Below are 18158 nucleotides of genomic sequence, written 5' to 3'. Positions count from 1 at the left end.
GATTGATTGTTATTTGGTCTAATTTTGCCCCAAGTAAAGTTTCTAAGACATGCAAACTTTGAGCTTGATTACTCTATACAAAATAGGGGGTTTAGGCAATGCAATAGATTTTTGAAATCCTGAAACATTCTTGCTTATTTTAAGTTACAGAGGCAATCAAGACACTGATGCAAACAATTCTGTGACGAGGTTTTTTCTCAAGCCCAGCTGCAAATTAGATTCACTAAGGAGAGGGCCTCAATCTTGGCTAACATTGGAATCACCTGGGAGGCTTTTAAAACACACTAATGCCCAGGCACTACTTTGGATCTGTTAAAATTAAACAATTTTGGAGATGAGGTCAGCATCATTAAAGATTTTATTTTCCTGGGAGCTTCTAATGTGCAGACAGTATTGCGAACCATTAGTTACACAAATTAACATTTGCACTTGCAAACATCTTTTACCACCTTGCCATTCAAAGTGTTGTCCTCAGCTTCACCTGGAAGCTAGGTACAAGTGTAGAATTTCAAGCCTGCCCCAGACCTAGGGAATCAGGATCTGCATTTTAATAAGGTTACGGTGATTTGCATGCACATTAATGTTTGAAAAGTAGAGTTATAACACTGGTCTGCATTTGGACTGTCACTGGGAAGTAGAGTAATAGTTGATATTTCTTAAACACAATAAGTCAGACACTGGGCTAGCCCATCATTTCATCTGATGCTCCCAGCAACTCTGCGAGGTAGATGTTGCCATCCACATTTTACAGATGGGGAAACTGAGGCTCAAAGAAGTGACGCAACTTGCCCAAGGTCAAAGAATGGTAGCTCATGGAACCGGAATTCAAATTCATCTCTGTGTCTTCAATGCACATTTATTTCTGTGCTACCAATGACTGCAGTTATGACTATATATCCACTGGCATGTGTACACTACATCCATGAGTGAGGTTTTTTTTTTTTTTTTTTTGCTGTATGCTAAGAAAAAGGTGTTTTGTTTTCTACTTTACATGCCACATGGTTATTAAATTAAGCTTAAACCTAGCATTGAACTCCTGAAGGTATCAGACAAAGGAGAAAACTGGAAGGTTTCCACAACTACAAAATTAAGCTGACAACACAGGCTTTCCATCCATTTGGGGCCCTTAACTAAACTAAAGGGCAAAAGACTTGGCAAAAGCATGAAAAATTCATACATGCAGGTCCTTTTGCTAGATTAGAACACCTAGCTTGATGCATTTCAAAAATTCTTGGGGGAACTTTGCATTTTATTGCAATGAGGCATCAATGGTAGTCAGCACCTGTCACATCTTCAGGAAACACACAACAAATTATTTGCATTACCTCCCAAGATAGCTTCCTCTTTAAGCTAAGTTTATATTTTATCCCCCACATTTAACAACAGAAGTGTAAGTTTTTTCAGACTTGCCACATAATGTACTTGAGAAGTAAGGGTGGGGTGGAGGATGCTTTACATAGCCACATTCTTCAGAAAACTCTGAAGTTCCTAGTTTAGGACAAAATCCTGCTCTAAGCACCTGACTCATGATCTGCTCAGTGTAGGAGGGCTGCATGGAGACATGTCTTCACATAGAAATTCTTTCCCCAACCTGATTATTCTCCTTTGTTTATCTCAGCAGTCAGCAGGGTAGTTTGGGATCTAAAGATAGGCCAAGTGGAGTAACCTAGGCTGAGGTCTGTGCCCCAGAATCACCTCAGGCATCACCATGGTCATTGTGGCCCTCTGGTTTTCATCTACCTCTGGAGTACGAAGAGAGAAGAAAAACATCAATGAAAAAAGAAAGACCAGGGTGGCTCTTTCCTCTAAGACATGACAAGGTATAAAAAATATTTCTGGATATTAGCCCTTTGTCAGATGAGTAGGTTGCAAAAATTTTCTCCCATTCTGTAGGTTGCCTGTTCACTCTGATGGTAGTTTCTTTTGCTGTGCAGAAGCTCTTTAGTTTAATTAGATCCCATTTGTCAATTTTGGCTTTTGTTGCCATTGCTTTTGGTGTTTTAGACATGAAGTCCTTGCCCACGCCTATGTCCTGAATGGTATTGCCTAGGTTTTCTTGTAGGATTTTAATGGTTTTAGGTCTAACATTTAAGTCTTTAATCCATCTTGAATTAATTTTTGTATAAGGTGTAAGGAAGGGATCCAGTTTCAGCTTTCTACATATGGCTAGCCAGTTTTCCTACAATGAACTCAAACACATTTACAAGAAAAAAACAAACAAGCCCATCAAAAAGTGGGCAAAGGACATGAACAGACACTTCTCAAAAGAAGACATTTATGCAGCCAAAAAACACATGAAGAAATGCTCATCATCACTGGCCATCAGAGAAATGCAAATCAAAACCACAGTGAGATACCATCTCACACCAGTTAGAATGGCCATCATTAAAAAATCAGGAAACAACAGGTGCTGGAGAGGATGTGGAGAAATAGGAACACTTTTACACTGTTGGTGGGACTGTAAACTAGTTCAACCATTGTGGAAGTCAGTGTGGCGATTCCTCAGGGATCTAGAACTAGAAATACCATTTGACCCAGCCATCCCATTACTGGGTATATACCCAAAGGACTATAAATCATGCTGCTATAAAGACACATGCACACGTATGTTTATTGCAGCACTATTCACAATAGCAAAGAGTTGGAACCAACCCAAATGTCCAACAACAATAGACTGGATTAAGAAAATGTGGCACATATACACCATGGAATACTATGCAGCCATAAAAAATGATGAGTTCGTGTCCTTTGTAGGGACATGGATGAAACTGGAAAACATCATTCTCAGTAAACTATCACAAGGACAAAAAACCAAACACTGCATGTTCTCACTCATAGGTGGGAATTGAACAATGAGAACTCATGGACACAGGAAGGGGAACATCACACTCCGGGGACTGTTGTGGGTTGGGGGGAGGGGGGAGGGACAGCATTAGGAGATATACCTAATGCTAAATGACGAGTTAATGGGTGCAGGAAATCAACATGGCACATGGATACATATGTAACAAACCTGCACATTGTGCACATGTACCCTAAAACCTAAAGTATAATAAAAAAAATATATATTTCTGGGTTATAAGATGTCCTTAGATTTAGAAATAAATATGTAAGAAAAAAAAACAAATATAAGTGTGATATTTGCAAAAGGATAAACACATAGGTTAATGGAACAGAAAGTCCAGAAATAGACCCACGTAAATATGACTAATTGATTTTGATGAAGATTCAAAGGCTATTGAATGGGGAAAGGATGGGTTTTTTTAACAAATGGGGCTGGAACAACTGAACATCTACATGTAAAACTAAAATGAGCTTAACCTATACATCACACCTTATATAAAAATTAAAATGGATTATAAACCTTACATATAGAATATACAACTACAAAATGTGTAGAAGAAAATACAGAAGACAATCTTTTACATCTTGGGTTATGTAAAGAGTTTTTGGATATAATACCAAAAGCATGATCCATACAAGAAAACATTGATAAATCAAACTTCATCAAAATTAAAATCTTTGTTCTGCAAAAGACACAGTTAAGAAAATGAAAAGACAAGCTACAGACTTCAAAAGAATATTTTAAAATCAGTATCTGATAAAGAACTTGTATCTGGAATAAAGAACTCTTAAGGTCAGGGTAGTGGCTCACACCTGTAATCCCAGTACTTTGGGAGGCCAAGGTGGGTGGGCCACTTGAGGTCAGGAGTTCGAGACAACCTGGCCAACATGGTGAAACCCCGACTCTACTGAAAATACAAACATAAGCCAAGCATGGCGGTACACGCCTGTAATTCCAGCCACTCAAGAGGCTGAGGCTGGAGAATCGCTTAAACTTGGGAGGCAGAGGCTGTAGTGAGCCAGGACACTGAACTCCAGCCTGGGAGACTGAGTGAGACTGCGTCTCAAAAAAATAGAGAATTTTTGAAACCTTACAATAAGGAAATAAACAATAATTAAACAATTGTTTAATTCCTTAGTATACAGTTTTCAAAGGATGAAATGATTTGAATGTCACCAATGAAGATATACAATAAGTACATAAAAACTAAGGCCAGATGCAGTGGCTTATGCCTGTAATCCCAGCACTTTGGGAGGCTGAGGCAAGAGGATGGCTTGAGTCCAGGAGTTGGAGACTGGCTTGGGAAATACAAGGAGACCCCATCTCTACAAAATTAAAAAAAAAAAATTAGCCAGGCATGGTGGCGTAGCCTGTAGTCCCAGTTACTACAGAGTCTGAGGTGGGAGAATCGCTTGAGCCTGAGAGGTCGAGGCTGCAGTGAGCTATGATTGTACCACTGTATTCCAATCTGGGCAACAGAGTGATACCCTGTCTCAAAAAAAGAAAAAAATATATATGTGTATATATATAATATAACATATGTATATATAATATATAAAATATGTATATTATATATAAGATTATATATAAAATAATATATAAATATATGTATACTTAATATCATTAGTCATTAGGAAAATGCACATCAGAACCACTTCTACACACCCATTAGAATGACTTAAGAAAAGAGCAGGGCATGGTGGCTCATGCCTGTAATCCCAGCACTTTGGGAGGCGAAGGTGGTGGATCACCTGAGGTCAGGAGTTAAAGACCAGCCTCGTCAATATGGTGAAACCCCGTTTCTGTTAAAAATACAAAAAAATAGAAGGGCATGGTGGTTGGTGCCTGTAATCCCAGCTACTTGGGAGGCTGAGGCAGGAGAATTGCCTGAACCCGGGAGGCGGAGGTTGCAGTAAGCCAAGATCACGGCATTGCACTCTAGCCTGGGTGACAGAGTGAAACTCTGTCTCAAAAAAAAGAAAAAATGGAAAAGAACACCAGTGCTGGGAAGGATGAGGAACAATTAGAACTCTCGTACACTTGCTGGTGGGAATGAAAAAATGGTACAGCCACTGTGGAAAGGTTTGGCAGTTTCTTATAATAAACCATACACTTAACCATGTGACCTAGCAATCCCACTTCTAGGTATTTATCCAAGTGAAATGAAAACCTAGGTTCACACAAAAAAACTATATGCAAATATTTATAATAACTTTATTTGTAATCACCCAAAATTGGATATATCCAAATGTGCCCCAACTGGGGAATTTATAAACAAAATATAGTATACATACAATAGAATATATTCAACAGAAAAGATATAAATTATTGATTCACACAACAATATGAATGAATTTCAAATGCTTCATGTTAAGTGAAAGAAGCCAGATACAAAAGGATATCTAATGAATGATCCCATTTATATGACATTCTGGAAAAGTCATTACTATAAGGACAGAAAATCGATCAGTAGGTGCCTGGACTTAAGACTTGGGTGAAGCTTTTTGTTTGTTTGTTTGGCAAGGGATGGAACTGTCCTGGATGTTCACTGTGGTGGTGGTAGTTATAGGACTATGCATTTGTTAAAATTCATAAGACTTTTTTAAAAAAAGAATAAATGTTATGGTAGATAAATTTAAACATGCGTATGTAAGTACATCCATACATACATCCTTTAAAAATGATATAAAATGTTTTACCCTAATTTTTCACTTCAAACTTTATTTTATAGATAATACAGTAAAGCATCCAAAGAGCATACAAGTAAGGAAAGAGTTAATGATTAATGGTTTGTTTGAGTTTTATTCAGAGGCAACTTTCATCACAGTCTTTAGGAGGCACACATTTTTTTCAAGCATTAATCTAGCAGAAGAAAATGGAAATAATTGTAATGTCTACCAATAGGGAACTGGTTAAATAAATTAGCATGTCCAATAAAATACATAAATCCCCTTAAAAATGCAGGATGTCTATATTTGCTGATTTGGAAACTATAAAGAACATACATTTATTGAATGCTTACTAAAACTTCTTTTAGTCCTCTTCAGCAATTTCTTTCATGAAAAAATAAAGGGCAGGCTGAGAGTGGTAGCTCACACCTGTGATCTCAGTGCTTTGGGAGGCTGGGGCAGGAGGATTGCTTGAGACGAGGTGTTTGAGGCCAGCCTGTGTAACATAGCAAGACCCCATCACTAAAAATATTTTAAAAATTAGCCACACAGGGTGGTACATGCCTGTAGTCCTAGCTACTCAGGAGATTGAGGCAGGAGAATCACTTGAGCCTGGGAGTTGGAGGCTGCAGTGAGCTGTGGTTGGGCCACTGCACTCCAGCATGGATGACAGAGCAAGACCCTGTCTCTAAAAAGTTTTGTTTTAATTTAAAAAAGGTAAAAATAAAGGGCATATCGGATAGCGCTATGAAGAGTATTTGCAAAGGAGGTTTAATTGGGTTAGGGTAGGTGAAGCATTTCTGGGGAGCTGGCAAAGTTCTCCTTCTTAACCTGGGTGGTAGTTACAAAAGTAATCACCTTATAGTAATGTTAAGCTTTATAGTTGTTTCATGTGGTTTTCTCTGGATATATTTTACAACAGAAAGCTTTAAATAAATTTTCAAAATATATTTAATTAAGTAAAATGAACATCTGTGAACCTACCACCTACCCTAAGAACTAGCACATTACTAATGATGTATATCTGCCTGCACCAGAGGTAATTGGCATCCTGAATATTGGGCTTATCAATCTCTTCTTTACTTTTTTTTTTTTTTTTTTTTGAGATGAAGTCTCACTCTGTCGCCCAGGCTGGAGGGCAGTGGCACGATCTTGGCTCACCGCCACCTCTGACTCCCTGGTTCAAGTGATTCTCCTGCCTCAGCCTCCCGAGTAGCTGGGATTACAGGCATGTGCCACCACACCCAGCTAATTTTTGTATTTTTTGTAGAGACGAGGTTTCACCATGCGGTCCAGGATGGCCTCGGTTTCCTGACCTCATGATCTGCCCCCCTTGGCCTCCCAAAGTGCTGGGATTACAGGCGTGAGCCACCACGCCCGGCCTCTTCTTTACTTTTTAAGCTTTATCTTCTATATATAAGGTATGCTTAAGCAATATATTTATTTATGAAAAGGACATTGTGCTATATGTTATCTTCTGGGCTTAATTTTTATTTATTCATTTTTTACTCAACATTATGCTCTAAGATTCATAGATGTAGTCACATGTTTTTGTAATTTATCTACATTCTATATAATAATAGATGTAGTCATATGTTTTTGTAATTAATTTATTCACATGCTATATATTATATATATAATACATATTCTGCAAATATACCATGATTTCTCTATCCATTCTCCAGTTGAAGTTCTTCTAGACCTACTCCGGGAATCAAATTCTCCAGTTCATATGGATTGTTTTTATTTATTTGTAATGACTGAGAATACCACCATAAGTGTTTTTTTTTTTCTTTTTTTCTTTTTAAATGGAATCTCACTCTGTCACCCAGGCTGGAGTACAGTGGCATGATCTTAGCTCACTGCAACCTCTGCCTCCCGGCTTCAAGCAATTTTTCTGCCTCAGCTGAATAGCTTGGATTATAGGTGGCTGCCACCATACCCGGCTAATTTTTTTGTATTTTTAGTAGAGAGGGGTTTCACCATGTTGGCCAGGCTGGTCTCGAACTCCTGACCTGAGGTGATCCACCCACCTCGGCCTCCCAAAGGGCTGGGATTATAGGCATAAGCCACTGTGCCTGGCCAAGTGTTATTTTTAAAATTTAAAAATAGAAAAGAAATGTGCACTGATAGGGTACTAAGCATCACATTGATTCAATTCATGTATCTTCTTTTTTTTTCAATGAAGCATGCAGGTCTGGGGCTGTACAAGGAGCAAGGAAGAAAATGTAATCTTCTGTCTGTCTGGCCACCCTGATAGCTGTAGCTCCCTCTCAGGCACTGAGTGTTGCAGTCTGATTACTCTCATATTTGTATATGAGAAATTTCTTGTATTTTTAAAATTATATTTTATTATACAAATAATAGCTAATACATGCTTCTTGTAAAAAAAAAAAAACACCTGAATATACATAATAGATAAGACTATCCTTTTTACCCCCATCCCAGACCTCCTCCCCTCCCCAGAAGTAAACTCTAATTATTTCTCAGATCCTTTAGTTTTTTTGTTCTTTTCTTTTTCAGGTACCCTACTCTGAAATGAAAACTCTTTAATTAAAGAGACATGAAATGACAAGATTTTTTTAAAAAATCCCATGAGGAGAAGGCATTCTAATTTAGGTAGGTATTTAATATTTGTTTGAACTGATGTTATCTGCATAGTGGAAAGCAGAAAAGAATTCCAAATTTGTGAAGAAAGTGAGAAAGCACTACATTTTTACTTTCCTTTCAGTTAATTCAGCAACATAATTCATTACACATATTTTTTGATTCTGTGAATATCCAGAATAAACATTCAATATATATCCATACTCAGACTTCAGTGCAAAAACCTATTCCAAAGTTGGAAGATTTATGGGTTGCTTGCCATTTTTGATTACCATCATCATAGTAGCACAGTAAAGTAGAAAGAACATTAACTTTGTTGAAATCTTCCCTGTGTCACCTAATAACTATGTAATCTTGGGGAAATTAAGTATCTTTTCCGAGTTCTAGTTCCCTCACCTGCAAAATGATCCTTGTGAAGATTAAATGAACTATACCGTATGTAAATTGCCTAACACAGTATCTGGCATTTAGTGAATCCTCAATAAATGTAAATGCTCTTCCTTTTGCGCCATTAGTATACCTAACTGGGAGCTAGTGCCTATCTTCATTGTCTTGTGCTGATGATCTTAGAAGATCCTTCCTCTGTAGAAAGACCCAATGAGGGATAAAAAATGTTGCCCCTTGTCACCCTAACTCACTCCTTTCCTAAGAGAAAAGGCAAAAAAAAAAAAAAAGACAGAAAACCCAGGATCTCAGTGTTTTTAAGCTACAAACCCACAGAGGTTACACATTCCCCAAGTTTTCTCCTGAAGCCCCCAGTCCTGCCACAGGATGGGGAGCAGTGTCTTTTGACCCTCATTTCCCTTATCACTCTATGGAAACTTGAAGCTGTTTTGTAGCATAGAAGTGTTTGCCCCTTTTGCTTGTCTCTAAAATTCCAGCCAGGCAGGGTTCCTTGCAAAGAAAACATGAAAAGTTCCTTTAGCTGGCCCTGCAGGCAGGAGCAGAGTAGAAGTAAGCAGAATATCTCAGGGTCTTCCTTCGAGGAGGGCCCCAAGTGCATGTCTCTAGTGCCAGACCAGGCTGGGCAGCTCAAGGCAGTGAGAGGAATGTGAGTGGGTAAAGAGTGATCTGGAACCAGCTAGTAGGGAGGAGAAAGCTCTTCGAAAGGTTATTAAGTGCCAAGGGAGCCATTATTTCTCAATCATGAGCAGAAAGATGATTTCCCATGGGGCTGGGGCTACTGTCTTTAGGACTTAATCCTCTGTCCACACCTCTGTCTTACTCTCTTACCTCCTGGTGTTCGTCCAAAATAGTGCACTCATGGTTCTAACTACACCCTCGAATGGTCTGAAGTACCTTCCCCAGGAGAACAACCAACTGTGAAACTGCTTTTCTTTCTGCTCGTCCTCATCCTCCAATAGAAGTCCTTTCTTCAAGTCCAAAGGGATAGCCTTAAGGTTCATTGTTCATTTGGGTTTTAGGAAGACTCAGTAAACCACATGAAGGTATGAATGACCAACAGCTGCTATTGTTGCTTTTCAAAAGAGAAACTCACAGAAACAACTAATAATATGCAGAATGTCTTTAAGACATTATCTGTAGAGTAACAGTGTTCCCTGGCCATTGTCTCCTTACTCTCCTTGCCAGAAAGGAAGGGGACAGCTGCTTGGCATCTCACCTTTAAGGGAACTCAACCCCTGCCCTCTTGTATCAGTTTAGATTTACATGGTCTGAGTGATCCTGTCTTCTTGTCATTACCCTCACTGGATAGTGGGGATAGATGGAGCAATATTCTCAGTCCCCGTTTCTGTCAGATAGGGATATTGGCATGTATAAGCCACCTTGGGGACTCTTTTTTTTTGTGGTGCTTGGAATAGCCCAGAAATCATACGTCCTCTCAAAGACAGCCCTCAGCCTGAGGACCACATTGTCATTTTTGGCTTTGGCTAGGAACCACCACCTGCTCTTCTTTCTTAAGCCTCTCCCTTTGTCCTTTCTTACCTGCTATCTGGTGAAGCTGCAATTCCAGGCTCAACATTAGCAGGAGGAAGATCATGCTCTGTATTTGATCTGAAATAGACAATTGAAAGTCTTAGGGCCTTATGAAACTTTGCTGGGTCTTTGGTTCTTTGTTCACTTTTGAAAACAGGGAAATAACAAATCATTTGGGGAAGGTGACAGACCGTGGTAGAGTGGAGCTGGGAGGAGAAGTTGTAGGTTGATTTCCTGGAGAAGAGAAGATATAAATTAAGAGTAAACAAGACATTCTTTATAAATCCAAATGAGACGTTCTTCTTCCTTTTCTAATGGTCATTTCTGAATATGAACCAGTCCTTGTGAACCACACATATTGGCAGTTACCTGCACGTCTCATGAAGCTTTCCATAGCTTTTTTCAATAGCTGGCCCTTGAACCCCAACTTTGTTTGTCAAACGAATAATGGACACCATCTTCTTTACCTGGACTGGATGTCTGGGAGTCTGACATTTGAAAATAAGGCTCCATAGAACAGAGCTACATTCTCAATAAATACTTGCTAGTTGACTGAGCGAAGTAGTCAAGTGCTTTTGAGTGCTGGAATTGAGTTTGCCCCTCAGTTGAACTACCTCTTACTAAGAGGTTTAGACAGGGAGAGTAGGGAACTGGCTCTGATGAGAGTGGGGGCTGCGAATGCCCCACCTTGGTCCTGCTCTACCTCCCATGCTTTCTCCTTTGCTCTGAGTTTTCTTTATCCATGGACTTCTTATGGTTGAGGAAAGGGACAGAGCACACAGCTAATCTGATAATGGTTTGAAACTGAGGAGGCTTTCCAACTTTTATCAGCCATGGAATCATTTCTTCAAGGGAAATCTGTTGGAGCCATACATCTAAATCAGGTAACAGCAGAGCTGCTCTGAGTGTGATGAAAAGCAGTGAAGGGTTTGGGTCAGGAGAATGATAGAACCTCATTTACATCATTAAAAGACAACTAAGCTTTGGTGTAGGCAAAAGACTATTGCTGGGAGAGAGAGGTTGCTGGCAAGATTACAAGCAGTGAGATCAGTTAGGAATGTGTTTGCAGAAATGCTGATTGCTTAGAGTAGAGGGGCTAGTAGGGGTGAGAAGTGGTCTGTTGGCGAGTTTATATATTTTTTCTTTGTTTTAAAATTTTATTTTAAAAATTTCAACAGCTTTATTAAAGTATAATCGATATACAAAAAAGGGTTATATATGTATATGTGTGTATATATATTTAAAACACAGACTTTTTTAAAGTGCATGACTCTGTGGTTTTTCGTATGTTCAGAGAGTTGTGCAACAAACACTATTATCCAATTTTAGAACATTTTCATTACCCTAAAAAGGAACCCCTTACCCATTAGCAGAAAATTCCTATTTCCCATTCCCTTTCCCTATGGCCCTTGGCAACCACTCATCTAGTTTCTGTCTCTATCAATTGCTTATTCTGGATATTTCATAAAAATGGAATCATGCAATATGTAGACTTTCGTGGCTGGCTTTTTTCACTGAACATAATGTTTTCAAGGTTCATCTGTATTGTAGCACATATCAGTACTGCATTCCTTTTTGTGACTAAATAATATTCCATTGTATGGTATACCACATTTTGCTTACCCATTCATCAGTTGATGGTCATTTGGATTGTTTCTGCTTGTTGGCTATTATGAATAATGTTGCTGTGAAAACTCATATACAAGTCTTTGTCTATGTATACTTTTAATTATCTTGGGTACATACGTAGGAGTAGAATTGCTGAATTAAGTGGTAACTCTATATTTAACTTTTTGAGGAGTTGCCAAACTATTTATCAAATATATGATTTGGAAATATTTTCTCCCATTCTGCACATTGTCTTTTCAGTTTCTTGATAGAATCCTGTGAAGCATAAATGTTCTAATTTAATTTTGATTTTAATTTTGAAACACAAATTGATTTTAAGTAACAAAATCCAATTTATCCACTTTTTTCTTTTATTGTTTGTGCTTTAGGTGTCATACCTAAGAAACCATTGCCTAGTCAAGGTCACAAAGATTTACATCTGTATTTTCTGCTAAGATAAGTATAAATGGAGCAATTGTACAGGGACAACTGGATGTCCACATGCAAAAGAACAAATTTGGAGCCTTACCTCATACCATATACAAAAATTAAACAAAATGGATCAAAAATCTAAATATAAGAACTTTAGTTCTAAATTTGTTCTATTGATTGTGGGCATTCAGTTGTGCCTGTACAATTTGTTGAGGAAATTATTCTTTCCCTATTGAACTGTCTTGGCACCCTTGCAAAACATCAATTGATCATATATATAAGGATGTATTTCTGGACTCTCAATTCTATTTTATCGAACTATATGTCTATCCTATGTCAGTACCACACAGTGTTGGTTACTGTAGCTTTGTAGTAAGTTTTGAAACTGGAAAGTGTGAGTCCTCCAACTTTGTTAGTCTTTTTCAAGATTTTTTTTTAGGGGGCTATTCTGGCTTCCTTACATTTTCAAATGAATTTTAGGGTCAACTTGCTCATTTCTGCAGACAAAGGAAGCTGGAATTTTGGTAGGGATTTTATTGAATCCATAGATCAATTTGGGGAATACAGCCAGCTGAATAATATTTAGTCTTCCAATTCATGAATACAGCATGTCTTTCCTTTATTAGGCCTTCTATAGTTTGAAAAAAGACCTGAAGAGAACTACTGACAGGCTGGATATATAGTTTGAGAAAAAGAGAGAAATCCAGGAAAATTCCTAAGTTTGGGGCTTGAATCACTAAGGCAATGGAGATGCTGTTTATTAAAATAGAGAATCCTGAGGGAGAAGCAAATTAGGGAAGGGGAAAAAGAGTTCCATTTGTTGCAGATTTGGTTTGAAATGCCTATTAGATATGCAGGTGGAGATGTTTAGTAGGCAGTTGGGGTAGAGATGTAAATTTAGGAGTCATCAATGCAGAAGTGTTAGATTTAAAGTCATGGATATCTGCATTACATCACCTACAGAAAGATAGGAAAGAGAGTGCCCAAGGACTGAGACATGGGGTATTCCAACATTTATAGATCTTTGTGAAGAGTGGTCACCAGCAGAGAAGATTGAGAGGGAGGGTACAGAGGCAAATGGCAGTGTGTATTATCCATGCATTTTATTTTCTGTATTCTGATGCTTTGACACTTGGGGCCTTGCTGACCCTGAAGGGACTGCCCCTCCCAGGGTTAGCCAATTCTAACCTCTAAGAGAGAGTAAACCACTTGCCCATGGGCACACCTTTCAAATGCAAACCAACCCATTCCAGAGCCCAAACCCACAACTGCCTCATTTGTTGGGGGCTTTCACATTCCCAACACTATGCACCTGCCCTAATCACCCCAGGGCCAAGTACCAGAAGACTAGGGACAGCCTCTATGTCCCAGAGCCTGCTGAAATTATTTATATCAGTGAACCCTAAATCCACTCACCCTGCTTCACCCATTTCTTCCTGTTGAAACCACAATAAAGACCTTGCGCACCCCCCACTTGCCTCTTGGCTGACCCTGGTGCTTCCCCATGTGGCCCCTTGTGGCATGGTGTGCCCCCCTCTCTTGGGATCTGTGAGTACAACATACTTTTTTCAATGACAGTCATTTCCTGATATATTGGCCTCACCATACCTAAATAATAATAAAACCTATAGTTTCAAACGCAGTGCTACAAAGGAGTGATCAGTAGAGCCAAATACTCTTGAGAGTTGCATTTAGCAGTATGGAGGTCATGGATGATCCTGACAAGCACAGTATCAGTGAGTTTTGCACAGATGAAAGCTTGAATAGGTTCAAAAGAGAATGGGTAAAGATGTGGTGACAAATATAGGCAACTCTCTCAAGAAGAGTGCTATAAAAAGGAGAAGAGAAATGAGTCGTAACTAGAGGGAAATGTAAGGTCCTCAGTGAACTGTATTCTTGTTTTTATTTTAGAAAGGGAGATCTTACAGCAGGTAACAACTGGGAACAGAATTAAGTGCTTTCCACAGGGAAATGCTCATGGCATACCTTAGCTTGACCAGAAGATAGCCTTCCTTATTAAAATGCAAATGTATCCAAAAAAGGTATCATCTTAAGGTGCACCAACAGGCCTGGCACTTGCCAGCACTCTTACTTTTAGAGCATGAAAGGACGGCACGTAACATAGCTCTAGCAACAGAAAAGATTCCTGGATCACCTGCCACTGGCTTTAACTTCCCCTTCTTCCTTGCCCTTCCACGGGGACTTTCCTGGCACACTGTCTCCTTGAGCAAACTGAGGAACAGACACTGTTATAAAGATACTTTCCAACCAACAGCTTCCTTTCCTACTAATCCTCCTCTAGGGAATATATGGTTTATGCAATGGGTAAGAGCTCAGGCTCTAAAATCAGACACATCTGGGTTTAATCCTAGTTTTACAAATTGTAAGCCTCTAACACCTTGGACAAATTTTGAAAAGTCTTTGTGCCTTGTTTTCCTATTATGCTAATAGTAACAACACCCACCTTAAGCTAGAATCTTAGACCTCTGCATTTCTCATCTTGCAAATATCGCCCATCCCCTAGTCCTGTTAATTCTCCCTCCTGGATACTTTTTGCATGGTGGCTCTCCTTTCTTCCACCCCATTGCCATCACCTTAATTCAGCTTCTTATCATTTCTTCTTATACCATAGCAGAGCCTTCTCACTGCTATTTTTACCTTCTAGTCTTGCCTTCCTCTGCTCCATCCTCCACTTATTGAGGTGAAGGACAAAAACCTTGGAGTCATCTTGAGTCCTTTCTTTTCTCATTCTACATCTGATTCATTAACAAACCCTATTGGCCCTTCCTTCAAATATATCCAGAATCTGACCATTTCTCACTACCTCCACTGTTTCCATATCAGTCAGAGTCATTGTCATTTCTCATGGTGATTTCTGCATTAGTCTGACAACTGGATTCTATGATTCCAGTTTTGCCTTCCTGCAGTTGATTCTGCAGCCAGAGTGGGTTTTAAAAAATAAAAGTCAAACCATATTTGCTTAAAACCTTCTGATGGCTCAACACTTCACTCACTGTAAAACCCAGTTTTTTCAACAGCCAAGACAAGAGGGCCCTCTGTCTTGGACCCCATGCTTTAGAAGACCCCACCATGCCCATCCTTCTCCCTGAGGGTAAGGTGTCTGCAGGGCTGAGAGGTGTCATCTGGAGCCTTTGACCTACCAACCGCCATCCATCGCAGTCTGTCCTTGAAACTCTGGAATTCCTAGCCTGAATTGCCTTAAGCCTGCTTCCAGGCCTGTGTGGCCTCTTCCACAGATCCAATCCCTAAGGGAGGACCTTGCTGCCAGTGTACATGTCCCCCTACCCAGACACGTTCATTGTTCTTTCTCCTGAGACTGTCTTATGTAAAATTGCAAGAGCACTCCAACCCTACCCCAGCATTCCCAACAATCCTTAGTCATCTTTTCTCCCCCAAAGCAGTCATTACCATTTAACATACCATATAGGTCTCTCTCTGTTGCCCAGGCTGGAGTCAGTGGCACAATCATAGCTCACAGTGATGGCAGCAGCTGCCTGTTTAGAGCAGCTGCAGCAGGGGAGGTGTGGCCAGGGAGGCCAAGAACAGGTGGGAGTCCTGCCCCGTACTGAGTTGGCAGGGTGGAAGCTGCATGCTCCCAGGCACCCCTGTAGCTGCCCAGCTGTGGCTCTGGACCTAAGCATCTCTGTACTCTCAGGGGCCCAGGAAGTCCCCTGCTCCCACAAGGTTGAAGGTGCCTGCTCCCACTCCCTGGCCTCTCCCCACTCCTGGCGCCTGCTACTGGGTGAAGCAAAGTTGTGGCCAAGCCTAGGTGCTGTCACAACCCGGCCAGGCATGTGGGTGCTCAGGGTGGTGCTGACACACTAACCCCCTGCTGCCTCGACCTCTTCCAGACATTGGGTGCTGACAAGCACAGAGGGAGGCTGAGCAGGGGCTGAGGGTGGCTCAGGACGGGCCTGCAGGCACCCCTCGCCACGAACAGCCTGGGCGTCATGGACAGCATGTTGATGGCAAGAGGGAGACAGGTTCCTTGGCAGAAAGAGGTTAGGTCCCTGGTGAAATCCAACCTTCAAGCCAGGGATGGCCCAAAGCCTGGGAGCCAGGTTGCCAATTGTGGGTGGAGTCCACAGCCTGGGGTAGGAACTTAACAGTGCTTTTTCCGGGCCCTTCCATGGCTGCCCATGGGCCAATCAGCACACGCTTCCTCCCTTCTGAGCCTGTAAAAACCCTGGACTCGGCCAGGCTCGGTGGCTCATGCCTGTAATCCCAGCACTTGGGAGGCCGAGGCAGGCAAATCACGAGGTCAGGAGTTTGAGACTAGCCTGGCCAACATGGCGAAACCCCGTCTCTACTAAAAGTACAAAAAATTAGCTGGGTGTAGTGGTGGGCGCCTGTAATCCCAGCTACTCAGGAGGCTGAGGCAGGAGAATCGCTTGAACCTGGGAGGCAGAGGTTGTAGTGAGCCGAGATTGCGCCACTGCACTCCAGCCCTGGTGACAGAGTGAGAATCCGTCTCAAAAAAACAAAAGAAACAAACAAACAAACCCCTGGACTCAGCCAGACTTGAACACACATTGGGACTACCAGTTGGGGGAAGGAGCTGCTCACTTCAGGTCTCCTCTTTCTTCCTTTCTTTTCTTTTTTTTTTTTGAGATGGAGTCTTGCTCTCTCACCCAGGCTGGAGTGCAGTTGTGTGATCTTGGCTCACTGCAACCTCTGCCTCCTGGGTTCAAGCGATTCTCCTGCCTCAGCCTCCTGAGTAACTGGGACAACAGGCGTGCACAGCTGCACCTGGCTAATTTTTTCATATTTTTAGTACAGATGGAGTTTCACCGTCTTGGCCAAGCCGGTCTCAAACTCTGACCTTGTGATCCACCCGCCTCGGCCTCCCAAAGTGCTGGGATTACAGGCGTGAGCCACCGTTCCTGGCTCAGGTCTCCTCAACTCTCTGGGATGACCTGCCTGTGGTAAGGAGCTATCCATTGTGGGTCTCCTCTCTGCTGAGAACTGAACACTCATTTCCTGCCAATGGAAAGGTGCTACCCACTTTGGGTCTCCTGAGAGCTGTTCTGTCACTCAATGAAGCTCCTCTCCGCCTTGCTCACCCTCCAGTTGTCCACATATCTCATTTTTTCTGGACAAGGGACAAGAACTCAGGACCTGCTGAATGGTGGACTGAAAGAGCTGTAACAGAAACACTTCTTTAGCTGAATGAGCATTGTGCTGACTTTTCTCCAGGAGACAGAAATGAACATGTTCAAACAACCATGCCACCTCTTTAGTCTCCCCTTTTAAAATTCACTTGTGTTTTGTAAATACATTTATTGATGTCTATTCCTATGTGGCTATCCATTTTCATCTTAATAGTATTGGGCGGAGTTAGAAACTAGAAATCAACAAGTTCTCTAATATCTGGGTCTCTTGACCAAACCACAGGTAGTGAACAGAAATGCTTGTGGGAACTTGGACAAGGTATGTGAAAAATACTTTGCAAGTGGTAAACATTCTTCACATTCATCGTCGTTATCACTTATAAGGGTGGTAATCTTTGGTCTAAAAGTCCCATGAATTCCTATATGAACACTCCTCTCACTAACTTCACTAAGATCTCGCCTGGTAAAAGTCTACCCATTTTTAAAGACTCACTCAGGGCCACCTCCTTCATAAATCCTCTCCTGAGCTTCCCAAGCAAATGTCTGCAGAACTATTGCACCTCTCAGGATATTTCTTGTCTGCCTTGTATTTATTAGTTCATACTCAATTTTGATCTTATTTTGTCTTTTTTTTTTTTTTTCTTTAGAGACTAGGTCTCACTCATTGCCTAGCCTGGAGTGTAGTGGCTATTCACAGGTGTGATCATAGAGCACTGCAGCCTTGAATTCCTGGCCTCAAGCAAACTCTGGCTTCAAGTGATTCTCCTGCCCCAGCCTCCCAAGTAGCTGGGACTATAGTCGTGGGCTACCTTGCCCAGCTTATTCTGCTTATTTCTACATGAGAAGTATCAATTTACTCAATTGCATTAGGAAGTTGTATCTTTCCAGAGAAATTAAGGAAACATCTGTAAATTCTGAGGGTAAGTTTGT

General features: G+C 40.9%; 2 protein-coding genes across 5 annotated transcripts in view; one reads left to right on the top strand and one right to left on the bottom strand.

Moving 5' to 3' along the window:
• The window catches only part of PLGRKT (plasminogen receptor with a C-terminal lysine), a 258459-nt gene that overhangs the window by 105628 nt on the left and 134673 nt on the right, over window positions 1-18158 (top strand). The window contains exon 2 of the mRNA XM_012500745.1: window positions 8038-8133. The gene's annotated coding sequence lies outside the window, so the exon portion shown is untranslated. The remainder of the gene's footprint in view (window positions 1-8037; window positions 8134-18158) is intronic.
• PDCD1LG2 (programmed cell death 1 ligand 2) overlaps window positions 1-18158 on the bottom strand; it is a 63133-nt gene that overhangs the window by 41022 nt on the left and 3953 nt on the right. For 3 of the 4 annotated variants that reach the window (XM_003273827.4, XM_012500743.2, XM_012500744.2), the window contains exon 2: window positions 10066-10134. In XM_003273827.4, the coding sequence (XP_003273875.1) occupies window positions 10066-10120 (55 nt within the window). In that variant the 5' untranslated portion in view covers window positions 10121-10134. Of the gene's footprint in view, window positions 1-10065; window positions 10135-18158 lie in introns of those variants that run through there. The other variant, XM_030810081.1, reaches the window with a different exon arrangement.

This window comes from Nomascus leucogenys, chromosome 1a (assembly GCF_006542625.1).
Source record: "Nomascus leucogenys isolate Asia chromosome 1a, Asia_NLE_v1, whole genome shotgun sequence".
Lineage (NCBI taxonomy): Eukaryota > Metazoa > Chordata > Mammalia > Primates > Hylobatidae > Nomascus > Nomascus leucogenys.
This window is presented reverse-complemented; position numbering and strand designations above follow the sequence as displayed.